We start from the raw sequence: 18597 nt of genomic DNA, 5'->3' as shown, positions 1-18597 counted from the left end.
CTGCTCACATATTTAAGTTAAAAAATTTTTTTTTACTTTTAGTATAATAATCAGCAATAACAGACAAGCATGTTGGAATTACATGTATTAGAATAACATTACTGTTAATGCTATACACTATACTATATATATATATTACTATTATGCACTGTTTATAAAATTTTAACCCAAGTTTCAACACTGCTACTGTTCCCTAGAAGAGTCATCTATGATCTTAACATCTTATCTCAATATATATGGGTGTGCCTGCAAAATGGACAGAACGCTCCATCTATAATCCTCGGATAAAGGAAATAAAACTCCGTGTTCTTTAATGAACAAAACAGAAAGACTGGTGGGCAAATACAGTAATGACACAGTGATGTGGGCACAATATACAGTAGAGGACGCATATTACTGTAGCACCCGTGGCATTAGAAATATATAGCATTCAGCCATTACTTTTATTTCATTTGTTTCTCTGACTTATAATAAAGTACATAAATGTGTAATTTTTTCACTCTCACATCAGTTCTTTGCAAAGGTCAATCTTCTCAGTGATAGTTAAAATTTGATTTCAAGTTCCCAAGGTTTTCATTTCTTTAACAAATTCATTTTCTTCCAAATAGAATTATTCTAGTCTAATAGAGGCCAATTTGAAACAAGCTACTCTTTACCTTGGTAAGTTATAAACATGATTATGTGATAATACAAATACTATGCCTGAAATCAGCACTTTCCTGGGGGAACTAGTAGCTCACAATAGACTGGCATTCTAAACAAGACTGTGCTATGTTTCAGGCATTTATAGGTTGCCAGCCTTAAGCATAATTTTTATGACAAAGGTGGCTCTGTATTTAAAAAGGTTATGATATTCAAGATTAGGTTTTTAATACCTAGTTAGTTATAACAACTATAGAAATGTAACTATATGGTAGCCAACCATGGGACTTATTCCTGGTAGTTACTGAAACAGCAATGTGAGCTAAATGCTATAGCACAACTTCACAAAGTGTCCAAGAAAAAGTCCTATAATGTGGCTGAATAGATTTGGTTAAAAAAAGGATTTCATTAGTCTGATAAATGCTCATGAATTTCAGTCTAACCATTACTGACTATTTAAAAACTGAAAGAAAATAAAAAAATTAAGAAATTTGTTTCAGCTTTAATCGACCCTTTACCCTTTTTTCCTTTTAAATGTGTCATTTTGGCCAATTCTGTATAGACCAATTTAGGCAAAAATAAGATTGTTTACCATAACACAAGAGGCAAGGTAATGTTAAACATTAGACTAATCCTCAACCTAAAATCAAAGAAAGAGACTGTACTCTATAATCTTTATCTGGCCACTGTGTGTAAAGCACAGGATTATACACACACAGACACACACACACACACACACGATATGCTGGTGGAGTTCGTTTGTTTCACAAAGACAGTTGCTGACCGATTAGCAGTCACAGTGATGGGCTCACCAAACTGGCTGAAGGTTGCCCTACCCTCAGGTAGCTCCTCCCTGCCTTCCCCATTTGCCCTTTATACACCACTAGGTTATATCTGCTGCCTGCCTATTTGTCAATCTGTGTGGTATTAAAGACAAGAGACAGTTTTTAATCAATTGAGATATATTCTTTTTGTAAATTAGTATCTAACAATGATATGATGGATTACATTCAGCTTTGAGCCCTTTCAGAGTTTTAAATAAGAGTTAAAATGACAAGATGGTAGGATGTCAAAAAAAAGTGGGGATTGGTGAAAAAAGTCCAAATAATATGAACAAAGGGGTGAGGAGGGTGTTGATTCAGTGAGTAATCATGTCAACCTTTTCCCTCTGTGTTTTTTATGTCTGATACTGTAGCTCATCTTGCTTTGTGCACTTGTCGCATACACCACCACATGATTGTTATGCAAGTGCTGAAGTGGCAAAGGAAGTGTTTCAAATGGAGCAGCCAGTCAGCACAGTGAAGCTGCATCTTCTGGAAGACATGCTGCTCTCACTGTGTGTTTAAAGTAAGATGGGTGGCACAGGGCCGTAGACGTGAGCCACCTCCATTACACTGGCCTGTGGTGGGGGATCCAACAGGTGCACACTGCTGTTCCTCTCCTGGAGCCTCATCAGTATAGATGGCCTTAACACTGCAGTCATGGCTCTGTGTGCAGCACCTCCCCCTCATCCGTACTAACAGAGGGAGGACCAAGTGCTGGAAGCTAGTCTGGAGCTGGTCAGCAAACACACGCACACAGTCACAGACATGCAGAACAGCATCAGCTCAATACTATTCATGAAGAAAAACAAACCCACACACATGTACATACACACCCCAAAATGTACAGCACAGGCAGGATTAAATTCTCAGTATTACAGTTGCACTGAAAGGGAACAGTACACTTCTGGACCTCCAGAAGTTTACTGTTATTCATAATAAAAAAAATAAAAAAAAATAAAATAAAAACAAAAAACCAAACATACATTGCTAAGAAAATGCACAACAAATGGGGGGTGTAATTGATCACACTTCTCAGGAATTTCATATATGAACATCATAAGAAATTGCTTGGCATTTTAAGCTCACATCACATGTTAATTAAATGATTGAGCATCGTTGGGACCCTTTACTAGATCCAAGTTCATATAATTTCCCTTTTGAATGTCAGTTCCATAGATGAATACAAACATAACCTCTTCAAAAAGATAAATCAACCATGTCTTTATGGAGATGCAGAGTTCACAAAATTTACAAAAACAGATTTATCCTGTATGCTCAAGAACAGTAAACCTCACCTGAATAGCGGTCAGTGAATCATTAGCATAGCTAGATCATGACAGTCTTGCAATATTATAAATGAAACAAAACCAAAGTGTTAGTGCATTTAATCATGTGTGATTCAAAACACAGAACAAGGCAAGGCCATGTGGTTACTTCCTCATAATGCTCCACATCTCAATTCTCATTCTGAGACCTGTGGGAATGACCACCAAGGTTGTACATGTAGCCACTGTAATACAAAGCCCTCCTTCAGCAATAGCTAAAAGGGGAGGATGGTCTTCGTCCCTGCAGATGGACAGTGCTCGTAACCTGAAAGCTACATGCAGAGCCAGTACTCCCTCAGGATTGCTCTGGACTATGGCTGCAAAGGGTGGAACCAACATCTACACTCTCAGGACACCAAAAAATATTGACTGTGCATAGCAATATCTGGACTGTACTAAAGTATATTTTGCATTTGGGCTAAGTGAAAAATAACTAATAAAAATAAAGTTTTAAACACATCTATATACATGTTAAAGACATCAGACTGCTATATCCATTTTCTTTGTCAGCTCTACCAGTTAGTCACTGAAAAGTCAGAGCTGGTAAGGAAGTCATTTCTAAACGCTGATAAGTTCAATAATTTTCTACAGAAAATATTTAAGAAGGCACTATGGCAAGAAAGGCCTTTGTCAGATGACATCTGGGACTGACTATTCCACATTATATACACTTAAGAGCTAAACAATTCAAAAAGCTTCCAACTGATTTGTCATTAGCAGGAATCTGAAGGGGTCCACTGACCAAGATAACTTTTACATATATACCTAACAAAATATGCATCCATTTGTTATTTGTTCATCATCATCCCCACTGCGTGAAATATGGGTCCTTTCAAGAGTATGAATAGAAAAATACAGTTCCCAAAATCCTCATAACATGCACCAGATGGTTTTACCTGAAAGATTTTTCAGTCAGTACACATACAATCAGCACTGACATAGCTGAGCACTTTTCCCTGCAGAAATAGCAATGTCATTGCAGACATGCTCTATGTAAAGATTCATTGGTAACATAATACAAAAAGAAACTAAGAAATACATTGCAAAGAAAAAACAATAAAAGCAGCTAGAGGGTGAAATTAGCAAATAGGGTTAATATGTTAATGCATCCATTTTCTCCTGTAGTGGGCTATCACAATGATGTGCCAAATGGAGTCTGCAAAATGTAGAGTAAACCTGCAAGTTATGTTTATGTGTACACAGGAATTCTGCATTCCTATTGTTCATTTCATCCAAGTTCACATAAAAGTAACTTTATAAAATGTTACTTCATCAGTATTGTAGCCTAATGAATAAAATCACAGCAAAGGATTATGAAATCTTTGCTAATTTCAAACTCTTATGTAAAGTGGAGATACTAATGCACTGGGCCTAAACAGAAGATAGGAAATATTCCTAAATGGACAAGGCTATGTTCACTGGTCTCAGTCACTGCTGTCATCTTCATCATCGTCATCAGACACGTTGGTGCTGCAGGGTTGCCGGCTGTAGGAGTTCGAACGAGGGGGCAGGGTTGCCCCCGTGGAGAGCTGCTCATAGCAGAACTCACACACGCGCACTGGCTTGGACGACTGGCTGGGCAGCAGGAACTTCTTCTCAGAGCAGGGCCCACACACAACAAAGCCGCATTTCCTGCAGTGGTGGCGCCTGCTAACAGGCGTGAACTTCACCTTCTGGCATCGCATGCACACAGACGCCTCCGAATCAGGCACCCACACAGCAGCATGCTCGCCACTGGGCGCCTTCCCACTCTTCTCCAGCAGGTCTGACACACACTTGTTAATGTGGCTCATCCACTCGGACTTCTCTGTGGCTGTGGCAGCGTACACGGCGAAGGATTTGGTGGGTGTCTTGATGAGCCATCCATTGCGCAGGTCGCCCTCGTCAGCCACAGTGTCGATGGTGACACTCTCCAATGGGATGATGTGCTGCTTGTTGTACTTCTTCTTCTGGATGACGATGTTGCCATACACAAGGATGTCGTTGAAGAGGAAGAACTGCCGGGCTTTGGGCTTTTTACGGCACAGCTTGGTGAGCACACCCTCGCCGATGAGCACACGGCCTGGGATGGCTAGGGGCTGTCCAGCCGTGCCAAAGCAGCTCTCCACCACTGCAATGCGCTTGGAGTTGGCTTCGCTGTTTGCCAAGCGGTCCACCATGTTTCAGTAACCTGGGAAATTGAGAAAAAAAGAGGAAAAATTAGGTTACCAACCATGAGGTCTATACCTGGAACTTTCTACCTCAAACACGTTTTTTTTCCCTTTATTTAATGTACGAGTTACTGTCATTAAGCAGTTTTACAAGAATTTAGATCCCAACACTGAAGAGAGAACTGAAGAGAGCATCTCCAATTTGGGGAAGGGAAACTTCAAGCAAATAAGCAAAGCCTTCTGCCAACAATAATCAGATTCACAGCACAGTTAAAATAAAACTAAATCCAGACATCTTACTGAAACACAAGACAGAATTAATGCTATGATAATATGAAATAACTTCAGTAAAACAACTACCCTTTGAAATAGATGAAACCTGCTTTCAGCTTACTATGTTTACCCAATACCACTTACATTTAAGACTGATCAATTAATAAATCTTCAGATTCATATACCAAATAGGCACAGGTTACATAATTTTATAAATTATTTTATAAATGATTCCATACATTTTATAATTTACTCCAATCATCATCATCATCATCCAGGAAGTCTCCATTTGCTTACGTGCATGCATGGACACACTTGTGACACATAAATGTATATGCAAATCTCTTATATGCCCCTGCCTAAGACTTTATAAACATTCTTTATTTTTTAAATTAAAAGTGGCCAACACCACAAATCATGGAAAAGGGGATCTTGCCATTTTCAGTGCAGTAGAGGGAGACAGATCCAGAAAAACAAATTCTCTACTAGTAGAAGACAAAAGCAGTACATTTTACAGAGCAGTAACATTCACCATACCTCAAGAAAAAGCAGCACGCTGGCCAAACAGGTCCATGCACTGTAGTGTGGGAGACAAAGTAAATCTGTGTGGAATCACTTATAGCAGCCCTTCAAATCACTTCACCACTATGGCAAAAGTAATTTCCATATGGCATGGTCCAGTTTATCTTAACCACTCTTTAAATGATTGGCTTATCCATTGCAGCCAAGGAAAATATTCCAAGATTAACTTTGTAGGAGCCTTGAAACAGTAGCATACACACATTCCAGTTAAAGCTTCCAATACACCATAAAACAAAAACTGTTTATGGTGACTTGTTAGCCGGTCAACAGCTTCAACCACGCCTTTTGAAAAAGACCCAAGGTCTCTTTAAACACAAGCCAACTAATCTAATATTAATTTAAACATGAATTAAAAAAAAAAAACATTTAATAAATTAAAACAGCATGATGTAAACAGCAGTTAGTTTGCCTTTTTTCCATGAGAAATTAACTTAAATCATAACAGAAAACCTAGCTAAGTCAAACACATACAGAAAAACATTTTCCATCTTAGATTCTCCAGCTACTGCTACCAAATCAGGGAAGCTGTGCAGCTTACTTGAAAAAACAAAACATGTGGTAAAAAGAGCCCTTACTACAGAGTTAGCCTTGTGACTCACTTCCTACTTTCATTTATTTAGAGAGAAAATCACACAATATACCAGTCAGGAGGAGGCAAGAGAACTGGACAAAACCAAGAGCATACAGTTTTGCAAAACTTCAAGGATCTTGTGCAAGTAGTGATTGTGGCGAGCAAGTAGTGATTGAAACCTATCCATCTGCTGCGTTTGTTCTCAACTAACCTACATCTCATTTACGAAATTTACAAACAGCTAGAGAAACAGATTTTTCTGAAATAGCATAATTTCTTGTGGTTGTGTGACTTTGCTTAAAGCATTATTGTAATACTCGTCTCATGAAGGGATGCAAGGATTTGACGCATGGATGTGTCGGAAGCTTCATACTGGCCATATTTATCTAAACCTATATGTTGTTTTAGTAACTTATATAAGTAAATGCACATTTTAAACTTAGCTTGCAACGTAGCTATATAGTCGCATTCCAAAAGCACATTATAAGCAGGTCACCAGGCATATTATCTAGCTATACACGAATGATTTCTCAGACACAAAAAACACCTGTCAAAATACTGTCGACATGATTACATACATATTCAGTTTCACTACTTCCACTAATGCAAATACACAGTAGTACCACTTATGCAAAGTACACAGGTGTATCAACTTGTAAAAGCACAGCAACTATACCATATTTTTGAACAATAGCACGATATTTTTGTTGTATGATGAAAAGAGACAAGATACCATTAACAAACTAGACAAGCTCATTATGAGACAGCTTATACTAACAAAGTATTCCTACTTTTTATGATCAATGCAAGACAAGTGTATTTATATAGCACTTCATGCACAGCGGCATTTCAAACTGTAAAAAAAAGAGGATGTTACACAGATTAATAAAACTTTGCAAGTAGCAACATGAAAATGAAGGACAAAAGGCAGAGGGTTCTAAACCCAAAGGGCATCATAACGGATTTAAACTGGTGAAAAACAGAAAAAAAAAAAAAAAAGACAGCAAACTGTCTTTACATGCTGATGGAAATAAGTAAAATAATCCTGGTAAAGAAAACATTGCTGTGTCTTGGGCTCTGTAACGAGCATGATAAAATGTCAGTGTCAAATGCCTGGTTGTGGCTACTTACCAAACAGGAAACTTCCCTACAAGGAGGTCCTCCCTGCATGTCAATTAATTATCATGTGCCAAAAACACAAAATCAATTGCAGCAGCTTTAAAATGACAATACAGAGAGGACAAAACCAGCAAGAGAGAGAGGCAGTGTAAATGGAACTGGCTCTTCCATTATACCACACTAGAGCTTTCTAAAGCTGTAAACAATGTTTATCTTTCTTCCAGGTGAGAGGAATACATGTTCAAAAGAAGTAAACACCTCCGAAACACCGATACCACTTCTGCGAGGACCACCTTTACTTTGTTTGAATTGGTGCTTAGCATTCAATCTCCTGGGAACATACACTCAGAAAAATGTTACATTCACTGGTTATGCTCACTCTCCAAGAACAGTTCTGTGATGATCATCAAAAAGGGCTAGACAGCCATGCTGGGAACTCATCACCATTAATGCATAATGAAACAAAGATAAATTTCCAAAAGATAAAATACATTACATTTCACCCTCAATAATGAATGCATATCATTTAGAGGTTCTAATTGCAATTGCTCACTGGTATGCACAAATCTAAATAAGATGCTTCTAATGAATGGCATTTAGAAGATGATGAGCTGCCAGCAGTGAGTGAGCTGAAAGAATGGCACCGAATCCTCAGGTGGGTGAGGTCCTTGTTGAGCAATAATACTGATTCTTTCACAATGATGTAAAAGAGTAAACATGTATTTCTCTACCACTAGATAACAGAAACTGTAAACCCTCTGCAACCTCCATCTCAGATCTCAAATACCAGAACGCCTTTTCCTCAATACATAAACAGGAAGTACAGTTCATTGGTCACAAATTTTGTTGTTGGAATTTCCTATATTTTCTACAACACACTAGTTCCTTTATCAAGAGTTTGTTTGTTTTAAACTTTCTCTGCTTCTCACTTTCTGTTCAAGGACCTAGATTTCTGTGGAGTGACATGGCCTGGAAGAGTAAGGGGGCTGAAACTGAGGAAGTAGTGTGAACAATTCTCTCTATGTGTGAGTATTTCTCAGTATGAGTTGCATAATCTCACTGGCTCTCTTGATGCATCAAATCTTGCCAAACTAGTCTAACCCCATTAAAAAAAAAGACCACAAACACACACCGAAAGCACATTAGTGGAAGAATTACCTGCACATAGTTAGAACCTGATTTCACACATTAAAACCAACAGAAGGTACCACAAGGCGTAAGTGAAGCACTACTGTCTTGGAGCTTTAGGGTCTGCATGTGGAGCCCAACATTCAGAGCCATGTGTGAGAGCAGACCTCCCTCTCCACGTAGAATGCTGCTGATTCACTGTTTTATTATAATGAAAAAGAAGGCATGAGCAAATATGTTGGGATCTCCTTTGACAATTGCAGCATTTAATAAGATATTCATCGGTGAAATATCTCAGCTACATGAAACAGATGAAGTCAGATAACTGAGTAAGAACATGACACAGCTTAGATCCTCCCACACACATGGAAGGCGTGCATAATTCTGTGGGGCTGGAGAGACAGAGACCGGGCTTGGCACTCCTAGACTCCCAGCTCAGGTTGAGGTGCTGGGATATTAAAACTAGAGTTAGGATACACCCATGATTTCTGATGAAAGTGACATTCTTGCCTTTACATGTCTGGTTGCTGTCTAAAGAAAAATAAGCTTGAGGGAAAAAAAGGAAGGAAGGCTTTTTTCAAAATATCTTAAAACACTACTACCTGCAAGTGAAGATAGAATGCATTTATTCAGCAATTTAAATTGTTCTCTAATGTCTATATGTAGCAGGTATGCAACATTGTTCAGGGGTGGAAAATGCCCAGATGCAGTTTTACACTCCCATTTACAAAACTAATCTGGCTCGGAATGAAACAACCTATTTCTCTTTTTTTGATGGGAGCCTGAATAATTTGATGAGCTCTGGCCTGACTGGCTGGTTTACCATCACCCAACCCAACTAGAAGTGAATTACATATAGAGTGGATATGTCTAAGCAAACAAACTTGTTAGCTAGCTACCGAGTTATGTTAATTATATATAAATTAGAAAATTTACTTCACAAAGGGATTGCTATAGATATATCTAATAATGTAGATTTATATGACAACACAGGCTATACAGCTTAGAAAGAAGAAACACACCAAACTGACACTGAATAACTGTGTGGGACTGATGATTTAACACACTAATACACCGTCAACAACATGAACAACACACAGATACATTCTGTACCTGTTCAATCACCAAAAAAATATATCATAAGGCAACCATTGCTTCTCCAAGGTGCATGCTTCTTATAACAAATATGCTGAATACCGAGTAACCCACACCTCTAAAATTGGATACGTTAACATTAAGGTAATGGCCATCGTTTCATTCACAATACCTGCAGAATTGTTGAAATTTCAGGTGTGCAGGTCCATGTTATTGCCTGGACTAAAAAGTGGGCTGGTGTATGCAAATTGTGGGGTTGTAAATATTAATGAGTCAAGACTGTTAATTGACAGTTTATGATTTTGGAATTGGTCGATCGTACCACCCTGTTTTGTTGGGATTTGCATTTGAATACACAATGGTGTTTGATGTTCTTGGTATGTCTGTTCCATGGGAAAGAAAGCTCTATTTATGCAACTATGCCAACGTAAATACAGGCATTCATTGGAGGTTATGATCATCAAAACTCACAGAGCAGAAGTCAGTGGGTGCACTCAGATGTAAGAACAGAGCTGTGGGATACTTTTATATGATATCTAACCTATATACTCAATATACAAGTGCACATAAAATAGTCACACTGGTGCAAGTGCAAGCAAAAACTCAAGAAAGTCTACAGGCGAATGAGCCTAAACACAACTTGAATACAAAAGGCTTGGCAACAGCCTGCAAATTTATTTCTTTGCAACCTTTTTCTGACAAATTTAATGTTAACTTGTTATTTTAGATAGTAATAAGACAGTGTGAAAATATACATATATTTATTTGATATAGGTACAGATTGCAGAGATGTTCATAAGTTGCTTCATGCAAGTCTAAAAGAAAAATTTAGTTTAGAAAATGTCAAAACACACCTTTAATTTTTTTGGGGGGGTGGGGTGTTATAATGTTTTCAGTCATGCTCTACATTTCCTGATTCACCAGGGTCTTGTCAAATAAAGTGAACAATTTTGAGCACATACATGAAATTACTCAGGGACTACACAGTATTTTCCACTAGGTGTGTTTACTCCAAAGTGCCAAAAAAAACACTCCAAATTCACAGTCACTATACATTTTGTTTTTAGCTAAAACATCACAACAATGTTTAACAACTTACAAAAAGACAATTAAGCTTCCTTATAGCTTCACTGCTAAAGGCTAAACAATATTAGCTTCATTGCGATTAAGCTAAAAGGTTATGCTGGGGAAAATACTGTAATACTGTACATGCTGGAAAACTGTAAAGAAACAGTATGTTCTCATTTATACTATGAATTTTTCCAGCATTGAATGGAAATATCCAGTGATTTGCAATGCAAACATCATAGCTAGCACTGAACCATCTCAACTTCCAGCTCATAACTGCACTCCACACAAACTTCAGTTAAAATATGCCTCTTCCTTTCCATGATGTCCAAAAGGTTTTGTAGGAGGTTAATCTCCTGTTTCAATGTATAAATTCAAACATCATTTAAGTTGCTTGTCTGTGAGATCTGTGTTTTGCTCTGCAGCAATTTGAGTAAGTGATTAAGTTTTAGCTGTGAATAAATAAAAATAGTATTAACAGAATTATATTTTAATGTGTTCTATAAATTACAACCAAAGTAACTGGGTATAAAACACAGAATTTGGAATTTATATTACCTACTTTTTTAAAGTACTTTTGCAATAATCAGGGGGTTAAATAAATATATGTAGACACTAAACAGATTGTACACTGCAGCTTTTACGTACAATTGTTTAAATTTCACTCAATAAACAAGGATAAAATCCACCCCCAAAAAAGTGGCTGCAAGTTATTGCCTCAATTTTGGGGTAAAATCTATAGGTATTTTTCCAATTAGGCCAATATAATTAGTCATCTCTGCCTGCTTCACTTTACTTTTTAGAAATAAAAAGAAAAATCTCTCTAAACCACAACATGAGGTGTAGGGATGGTTACATGTAGGAATAACATAAGCTGTTAAGGTGTTGAAATTAAAAAAAAAATAATAATCTACTGGATGGGCCAAAACTTCCTGCAGTAAAAATAAAACACAGATCATAATATTCGGTAACAGCCATAAGAGGCACAGACTTTGTGGACTCAGTTATTTACGGCATTTAACTGACACTTTTACCCAAAGCAACTTATAATTCTGACTGAACACAACTTGAGCAATTGAGGGTTAAGGGCCTTGCTCAGGGGTCCAACAGTGTCACCCTGGCTCTGGTGGAGATTGAACTGGCAACAAACAAACAAACAAAAACAAACAAACTTTGATTCAACATACAGCTGCCAGAGTTCTCAATAGAAGCATCACCCCCATTCTTAAGTTCATAAACTGGCTACCAGTATATTAGAGTTGACTTTAAAGCATTATTGGTCTATAAATCTCTTAAATGGTACAAGACAAGCTTATCTATATGATTTGCTGCAGCAGTATGAGCCAGACAGAATTCTTACATCAGTAGGAACTAGTCAGTTGGTCCTGCCCAAGGTAAAGACTAAGACTATGTTTTTAAATGTAAACTAAAAATGTTCTTATTTGGCTAGGTTTTCAGCTCAGTTTAAACACCTTTACTTTCTGACTTTCAAACAAAACATGCATGTTTAATCACACAACTGTCCTATTCCATTCTAGTGTAAAAGCAGAAAGTGGGGGGGGGGGGGGGAAGTGGTCAAACAAAATTAAAATTAAAAATGGCTATTTAGTGTAAATCAGTCAGTACAACATTCTAAGTCTCTTGTAGAGCAATGTATTTTAAGCAGATAAACATTAATACTTAAAAAACTACTAGGCAGCATGTCTATCTTCAACTAAAGCCTTCAAACAAGAACATGCAGGCAATACTGTCCTATTGGATGTAGACATACTGAACTTTGCCTGAAGTAAAACTAACCGATCAATGAAATTCAAATACCTAAACACCTAAATGCTGTGTGTTTTGAGAGAGATTATTTCAAACCACCTAGCTTCTAAACTCACTCAGCTCATAAACTCACTTCTACTCATAAGGCATCCTATTTAGCAACACTAACTGACTGAAGCTAAACAGGCCATAAATGTATTTAAAAAAAGGTAACTGAGGCTGATATTGTAAATCAAAATAGCAGTGAGCCTTGTTTCATAGCACTGTCAGTAGCAAAATAAATTCTCACTGAGTGTCCAAATAAAGTGCTAAGTCTTTGAGTCCACAAAATTATATGAAGCAAGCTCTTGCATGCATGCAGTCTCATCAAACATCCTGTTAAACTAGCACATCCCACTAAACAAGAGATAAGATCACCTTTGGCATTTTAACACAGTTGTGGGATGCCCTGCAACCTACACTGGCTATAATACCAGTGTAGTACATTTGTAAAAGTGTCCATCCTGACACAGGAAAATTGTGGCAACTTGTCCAAGATTAGAATTAACATTAGCATAGTAGTTATGGCAATTAATGAGACAGACTTTATAATTATTTAGTTGATATGCACTTAAAATACTGGGAAGTATTTTTAAAAAAGGTTTATTCAGTCATCTTCTAAATCACTGATCCAAGTCAGGGTCGCAGGGTGCTGGAGTCTATACTGGCAGTACAGGGTGCAAAGAAGGAACCAGGAGACACCCCCCCCCCTTTTTTTTTTGTAATTGTAATATTCACTTTTATTAGTTAGAAGTAATTTTTTCCCCCTGAAATAATGCAACAGTCTTGCATCACTGATACATTAAATAAGTTGAGGTACTTGTATGACAGGTACACACACTTCTATCACAATTATACACAGGGGTGCACCTACACTATTATCATCAACATCAAAATCCGGTGTGAGATTCAGTATGACCAGATTAGAGATAATAAACCAACAGAGCTAACAGAAACAAGCCATACTCCTTTTGGTGCTTCTGGTTTTCTGACATCTAAATGTTAACTTCTGACTAACCATTAATCGCAGACTAATAATCTATTTTATGATTAACTGACATTTTCCCTGACATTTCTGTTATATAGAAAACACTACTGAACTTAATGCATAAAATTCATGAAGCCACACGGGTGATGCCACTAGAAAAGCTAGTCAGAGGAATGCATTTCAACATCTGTTTCCCTCATTCACAATCCCTTCCAATTCCTCTGCAGGGTCCCATGAACAGTACAAGGAACATCAGAATAACAGATATCTCCATATAGACAAACAGTTGTAAAAATTAATTGAGCTGTAGGCAAACTCCTGCGCAAAGCATTAAAAGCATTTTTAAATGTATAGAAAAACTTAAAAGCATATATTGGTAAAAGCAAGCAGGAAAGGAAGGTAGGTGGGGGGAATACACCCCACCCCCAACTATCTGCATGCTAAAGTGTAATTCAGACTACATTTGGCTATATTTTCAATTTCATACAGTAGAGCCTTCTCTTATTTGAGACACCAACAAGAAATTATTAGTAAAACAACCAAATATTATTCTTAAAAGACACCTGTACACAGAGCTAGGAAATATTCACATCTTGATTACATCTGCTATTGGTATACTTGTGAATACTTACATTCTTACTGGTTCATCTACAAGGAGCTAATCTAAATGAGCTAATATGCACTTAGCTCCAAATTGACTTAACAGATACAAATGTTCTCAGGAAATCAGTATTTGATTTTAAAATCAAATGTCCAACCACCGTTTTACCCTAAGGAAAATTATAAAATGAAACAGCTAAAATGTACTGGGGTAAAAAAAAAAAAATAAAATAATAATAATAATAATAATAAAAAAAAAAAAAAAAAAAAAAAAGCCAAGTGCACTGCAAAGAGGAATACAGGTTTGGTGTAGCTAAGCAGATTTCTGGTTCGTTTCATCTATTAGGAAGGAATCTAATCATTTTTCAGATGGTGCCATTTAGCACATTTATTACTGCTGTTTTATATAAATATTGCACTTAAAAGCCTCCGCTTTTATTATGAGTGCCAAATCTTGTTCCTTGCTATAACATCTACTCTAATTCAACTCTCTATCAAAGATGACTTGTATGTGGTCAATAACAGATCATTTAAAGCAAGGTTTATCAAACGCAGGCTATAAAGGTCTATGGTACTACTAAATATTGCTCCAATAAACCCAAATCGACTAATGAACACTTAGGATTTCATTGATTTAGCTAATTACCACCACCTGATAAACTTATACTTTTGACCTAAAGTGCTCCACATATAGTAGGACACAGAAAAAAACAGCATACACACTGCCGCTGTGCATCAACATACACAGTCAGTCAAGTATTCCACTATGATAAAAACTTTATTATTATAGTTAGCTAGCAAGTTCCCGGAAACGTGGCCGCTAGCTAACCTAGCAAGCAAGATATGCTGTCATCCAGGTGCACTCTTAACCTGCCTGAAAATGGCCGTTTTCCCCTGCTAACATGACTGGACTGATAGATATTTAAATTACTGGTATTGGCATACCTATAATTTCAGAAAACTGGACGGTAAGGTATTAAGTAGGAGGAAATGTTTAGCAAGTGAACGTTAGCAGCCTCCAGTAACATTACCAAACGCTAGACCAACAAGTTATTCCAGGGAGAGATGAGATGGCGAAAGTGGTGATTTTCCCAGATAGGTTAGCTTGCTAAGGCTTCGGTGTTTTCGACAAAACATTTAAATGAGGCAACCTTGGTTAGCTAACTACTGCTCCTTAGTCATCAGTCGTCCATCTATGAACGCCTTTAAGTAATATAAAAAGTTTCATAGCTATGGACAACGTTTGTTTGCGTACTAACTGGATAAATGGTATTGCAGGTTAACATAATTCCTACAACAGGACTATAAATATAATATAGTTATTCTAACTAACTATCTAACCTAGCTGGTTAATTCAGCGAGTAGCTAGAAGTTAGCAGTTAGCTAGAGTTAGGTTAGCAAGCTACGTTGACGTCGGGATAACAGGTGTAAATCCGTGATTTCAAAACTGTAAAGTCACTTTGTAAATATTACGACAGGTAGTACCAAGGTATCAAGTTAATATATTTATAGCATATATAATGTTTATATACACGAAGTGTTGTTGATATAAAATAGGTAAGTCCATCTTAGCTAACCTAAGTTCGATATTAAACCATTGCTGACTGCCAAGCTAGCTTGTTAAAACAACCTGGAACTAGCTAGACAGTGAACCCAGAAGCTTGCATGAAAAACACATTTCAGATTTTTTTTTCTACTGAAATTGAAGCAGCTAGCTAGCTAGCTAACCGTTTTGGCTAATGGATTAGCATTAACTTCAGAATGGGTTAATGTTAGCTAGCTACTTTAAACTTACCCAGCACAGCAACAGCGTCAACCTTAGCAGCGACTGTGTAAAGATGCGAAACTGTTTCAATAATAGTAATAAAATGTAAAACCTAGTTACACTCTTAAGAAGTCTGTCCACTGTTTACCCCTTCCAACTTCTCTGCCGGGGTAGAATCCAAGGCGAGCAATAACAATATGGCTGAGTTCGGTCGAGAGGAAGGGAATGCAAGCGCCACTCCTCTCCACTCAAGAGCTAGTGTGGGAGAAGGGGTATGTCCTATTAAAGCGATCCTTGTAGTGAAGTTTAACCACTTGGACTGCATACCCAGTTGTTCAACAACTTTGGTATTTTTTTCATAAAAAAATCATTTCTTCTATTGATAGTTAGCCTATGCTTGATTTTGTTAATGTGTTGCAAAATTTAAATTCTAGTAACCTAGAATAACAACTTGGTTTCAGGGTTTCCTGGCCAAACAATTGACACATTTTCTATGTTAGGCAAAGAATTCAATTAGTCCACTTTCTTTTAACACCTTAGTTTATCTGTGCAGGTTCTTTTGCATTTTGCTTTGACTTCTTTTCCAATGTCATAATTCCCCATAACAGACAGACAAAATGAAGATATGTGATATCTGCCGTCTATAACGCGTGTCGTTATAGTAATAGTGATAATGGTCGACAGAACTAATTTTGATTTTTAGGTTCTGATCATTGAATTGATTTCATGGGAAGTATACACAATCATACTTCAATTGCATAGTTCACTGCAAATAACACATAATACATCAAACATTTAGTTTCACAAAGTAGGATTTCTAAACTGGCTCAATAACAACGAACGCTATTTCCCAAATCTTTTTCTCCTTTTTCAACAGGCATGGATTTTTTTTATATTAAATTACCTAACTAAAAAATACTCCCTTGATCATAATGTGCCAAATGTCACCTAAAATAAGATATTGTCATGCATTTTACATGATGAGCCTGGTTTGACTCTTTTTCGCCCCCATGTGTCTAATATGCAGTCAGGTTCAAAATTATTGACCCAAGATAAACAACTAAGCCAAATATAAAATAAACAATGAAATAAACTCTAGGTATTTTACAATCAAACCTATTCATAAAATAAACATTGATTTGATTTCTAGGTTTTTTACTTGCAATAAATAAATAAACAAGCAAAGTCCTTGTGATGGCCATTGAGATCAGTACATTCTAGCCCAAATCTGTGTGTTTTTACCTGGAATTTGCACCATGGTTTGCAAATGGATCTTCCAGAATATTAGTGCTCACAAACACTTTATAAAGTCAATGAGAGTAAGATGACTGAATATAAAATTAACATTAAGTGAGCAGAATGCCCAATGACAATGTTTCTGATTAAAAGATTATTCACAAAATAGAGATACATTTCAGATAAGCCTAAATATTGCTTTTGTATTTTATTAGTTATGTAAAATCTATAAATAAATCTTTAAACATTTAGATTTGTAGAGAACAGTGCCCTCACTGAAATGTATATTAGTTCATTGCACATTCTTACATCACAAAACCCATTTTAGCACATCTAAAAACTTCACAGATATGGCCAAAACTTGTGGATTGCATATTTGAAAAATTTGATGGAATGATATGACAGATAAACAATAAATAAATAAGCAACAAGTTCCTGGAAATTGCATATCCCACGTCAGATCAGCATCATTGCTCACATGCTATTATTGCTGTTTTGAAACCTCTGCATTATAAGTCCTTTATTACAAGAAAGCGAACAATTATACTGATTGCCTTTCCTTAGATACTTCGTTTTTACCTAGCAACATCTCCTCTCACTTTTAGCAGAGATCGCACCTTAGTATAATTCATGCAGCAGAATGTGCAATTACATGTAGGACACCATTGCGTTTCTTTCTTGACCATGGCATATTCTCTTCCAACATTCGATTTTACGTTCCTTGGAGGGACTAGTGTTATAAATATAGTCTAATATTAACAACAATTCATCACCACTCAAAGAGAAGGAAGAATCTTACTGAAGCTGTTGAAGACTGTTAAAGCCCATCAAAACAAACATTTTCTGATAGAGGCTGCAAAGACTATAGGGGCACTCAGGGTCTTTTACTCCTATGGCAGTAGCAGGAAACTTTGTAGTCGGAAACGTTATTGGAAATGAATGGTGCAATTTTTCATTATATGCCTTTTGGATTTTGACCACAAATAGCTGTTGGAATTTTATGTTTTCTTGTAAGAGACCAAAATATATTCAGATATAGCGCCCGTCATTTTGCTTGTGTCCAGTGGCATGAAGAACTCTCCCAGTGATGTCCAAAAAGGATTGTCATGTTTAGATTTTTTGTAATGTAACAATACGTTTAACTTTCTCAGGGGCCACAACCTTTTCTAATACCTTGGCTAGAAAGGTGAGATTGTAAATGGGCTGGTAATTATCAAGAAGTGCAGCATTTAGTCCAGGTATTTTAAGAATGGGAATGATATCTGAGGATTTGAAGGAACAAAACCTGAAGCAGGCAATGTTCTGGACCTGATCTTCACCCGTACCACCACAACATCAGACATCGCAGTCACCCCCCTCCACCTCTCGGACCATCACTTTCTATCCTTCTCTCTCTCTCTTCCTTCCTTCTTTCCATCCAGTCTT

At 37.0% G+C, this 18597-nt stretch overlaps 2 protein-coding genes across 5 annotated transcripts; one reads left to right on the top strand and one right to left on the bottom strand.

Moving 5' to 3' along the window:
• Positions 1-245: 245 nt before the first annotated feature.
• On the bottom strand, positions 246-16167 carry plekhf2 (pleckstrin homology domain containing, family F (with FYVE domain) member 2). 4 transcript variants are annotated; one of them, XM_027002844.2, is made up of 3 exons: positions 15967-16167; positions 5752-5791; positions 246-4961 (listed from the first exon to the last, which is right to left on the bottom strand). In XM_027002844.2, the coding sequence occupies exon 3, from the start codon at positions 4948-4950 to the stop codon at positions 4216-4218; it is 735 nt and encodes a 244-aa protein (XP_026858645.1). In that variant the 5' UTR covers positions 4951-4961; positions 5752-5791; positions 15967-16167; the 3' UTR covers positions 246-4215. The 4 variants fall into 4 exon arrangements, with proteins under 4 accessions (XP_026858645.1, XP_026858652.1, XP_026858636.1 ...); XM_027002851.2 differs by lacking the exon at positions 5752-5791 and having other exon boundaries at positions 15967-15999; positions 16085-16104; XM_027002835.2 differs by lacking the exon at positions 5752-5791.
• On the top strand, positions 16134-18211 carry LOC113572523. The gene is given in 8 exon segments (XM_035530746.1): positions 16134-16208; positions 16964-16967; positions 17633-17777; positions 17779-17867; positions 17870-17922; positions 17925-18019; positions 18021-18047; positions 18049-18211. Coding segments are annotated over 8 exon segments (651 nt in total).
• Positions 18212-18597: the final 386 nt, after the last annotated feature.

Source organism: Electrophorus electricus, chromosome 10 (genome assembly GCF_013358815.1).
Source record: "Electrophorus electricus isolate fEleEle1 chromosome 10, fEleEle1.pri, whole genome shotgun sequence".
NCBI classification, from domain to species: domain Eukaryota; kingdom Metazoa; phylum Chordata; class Actinopteri; order Gymnotiformes; family Gymnotidae; genus Electrophorus; species Electrophorus electricus.
This window is presented reverse-complemented; position numbering and strand designations above follow the sequence as displayed.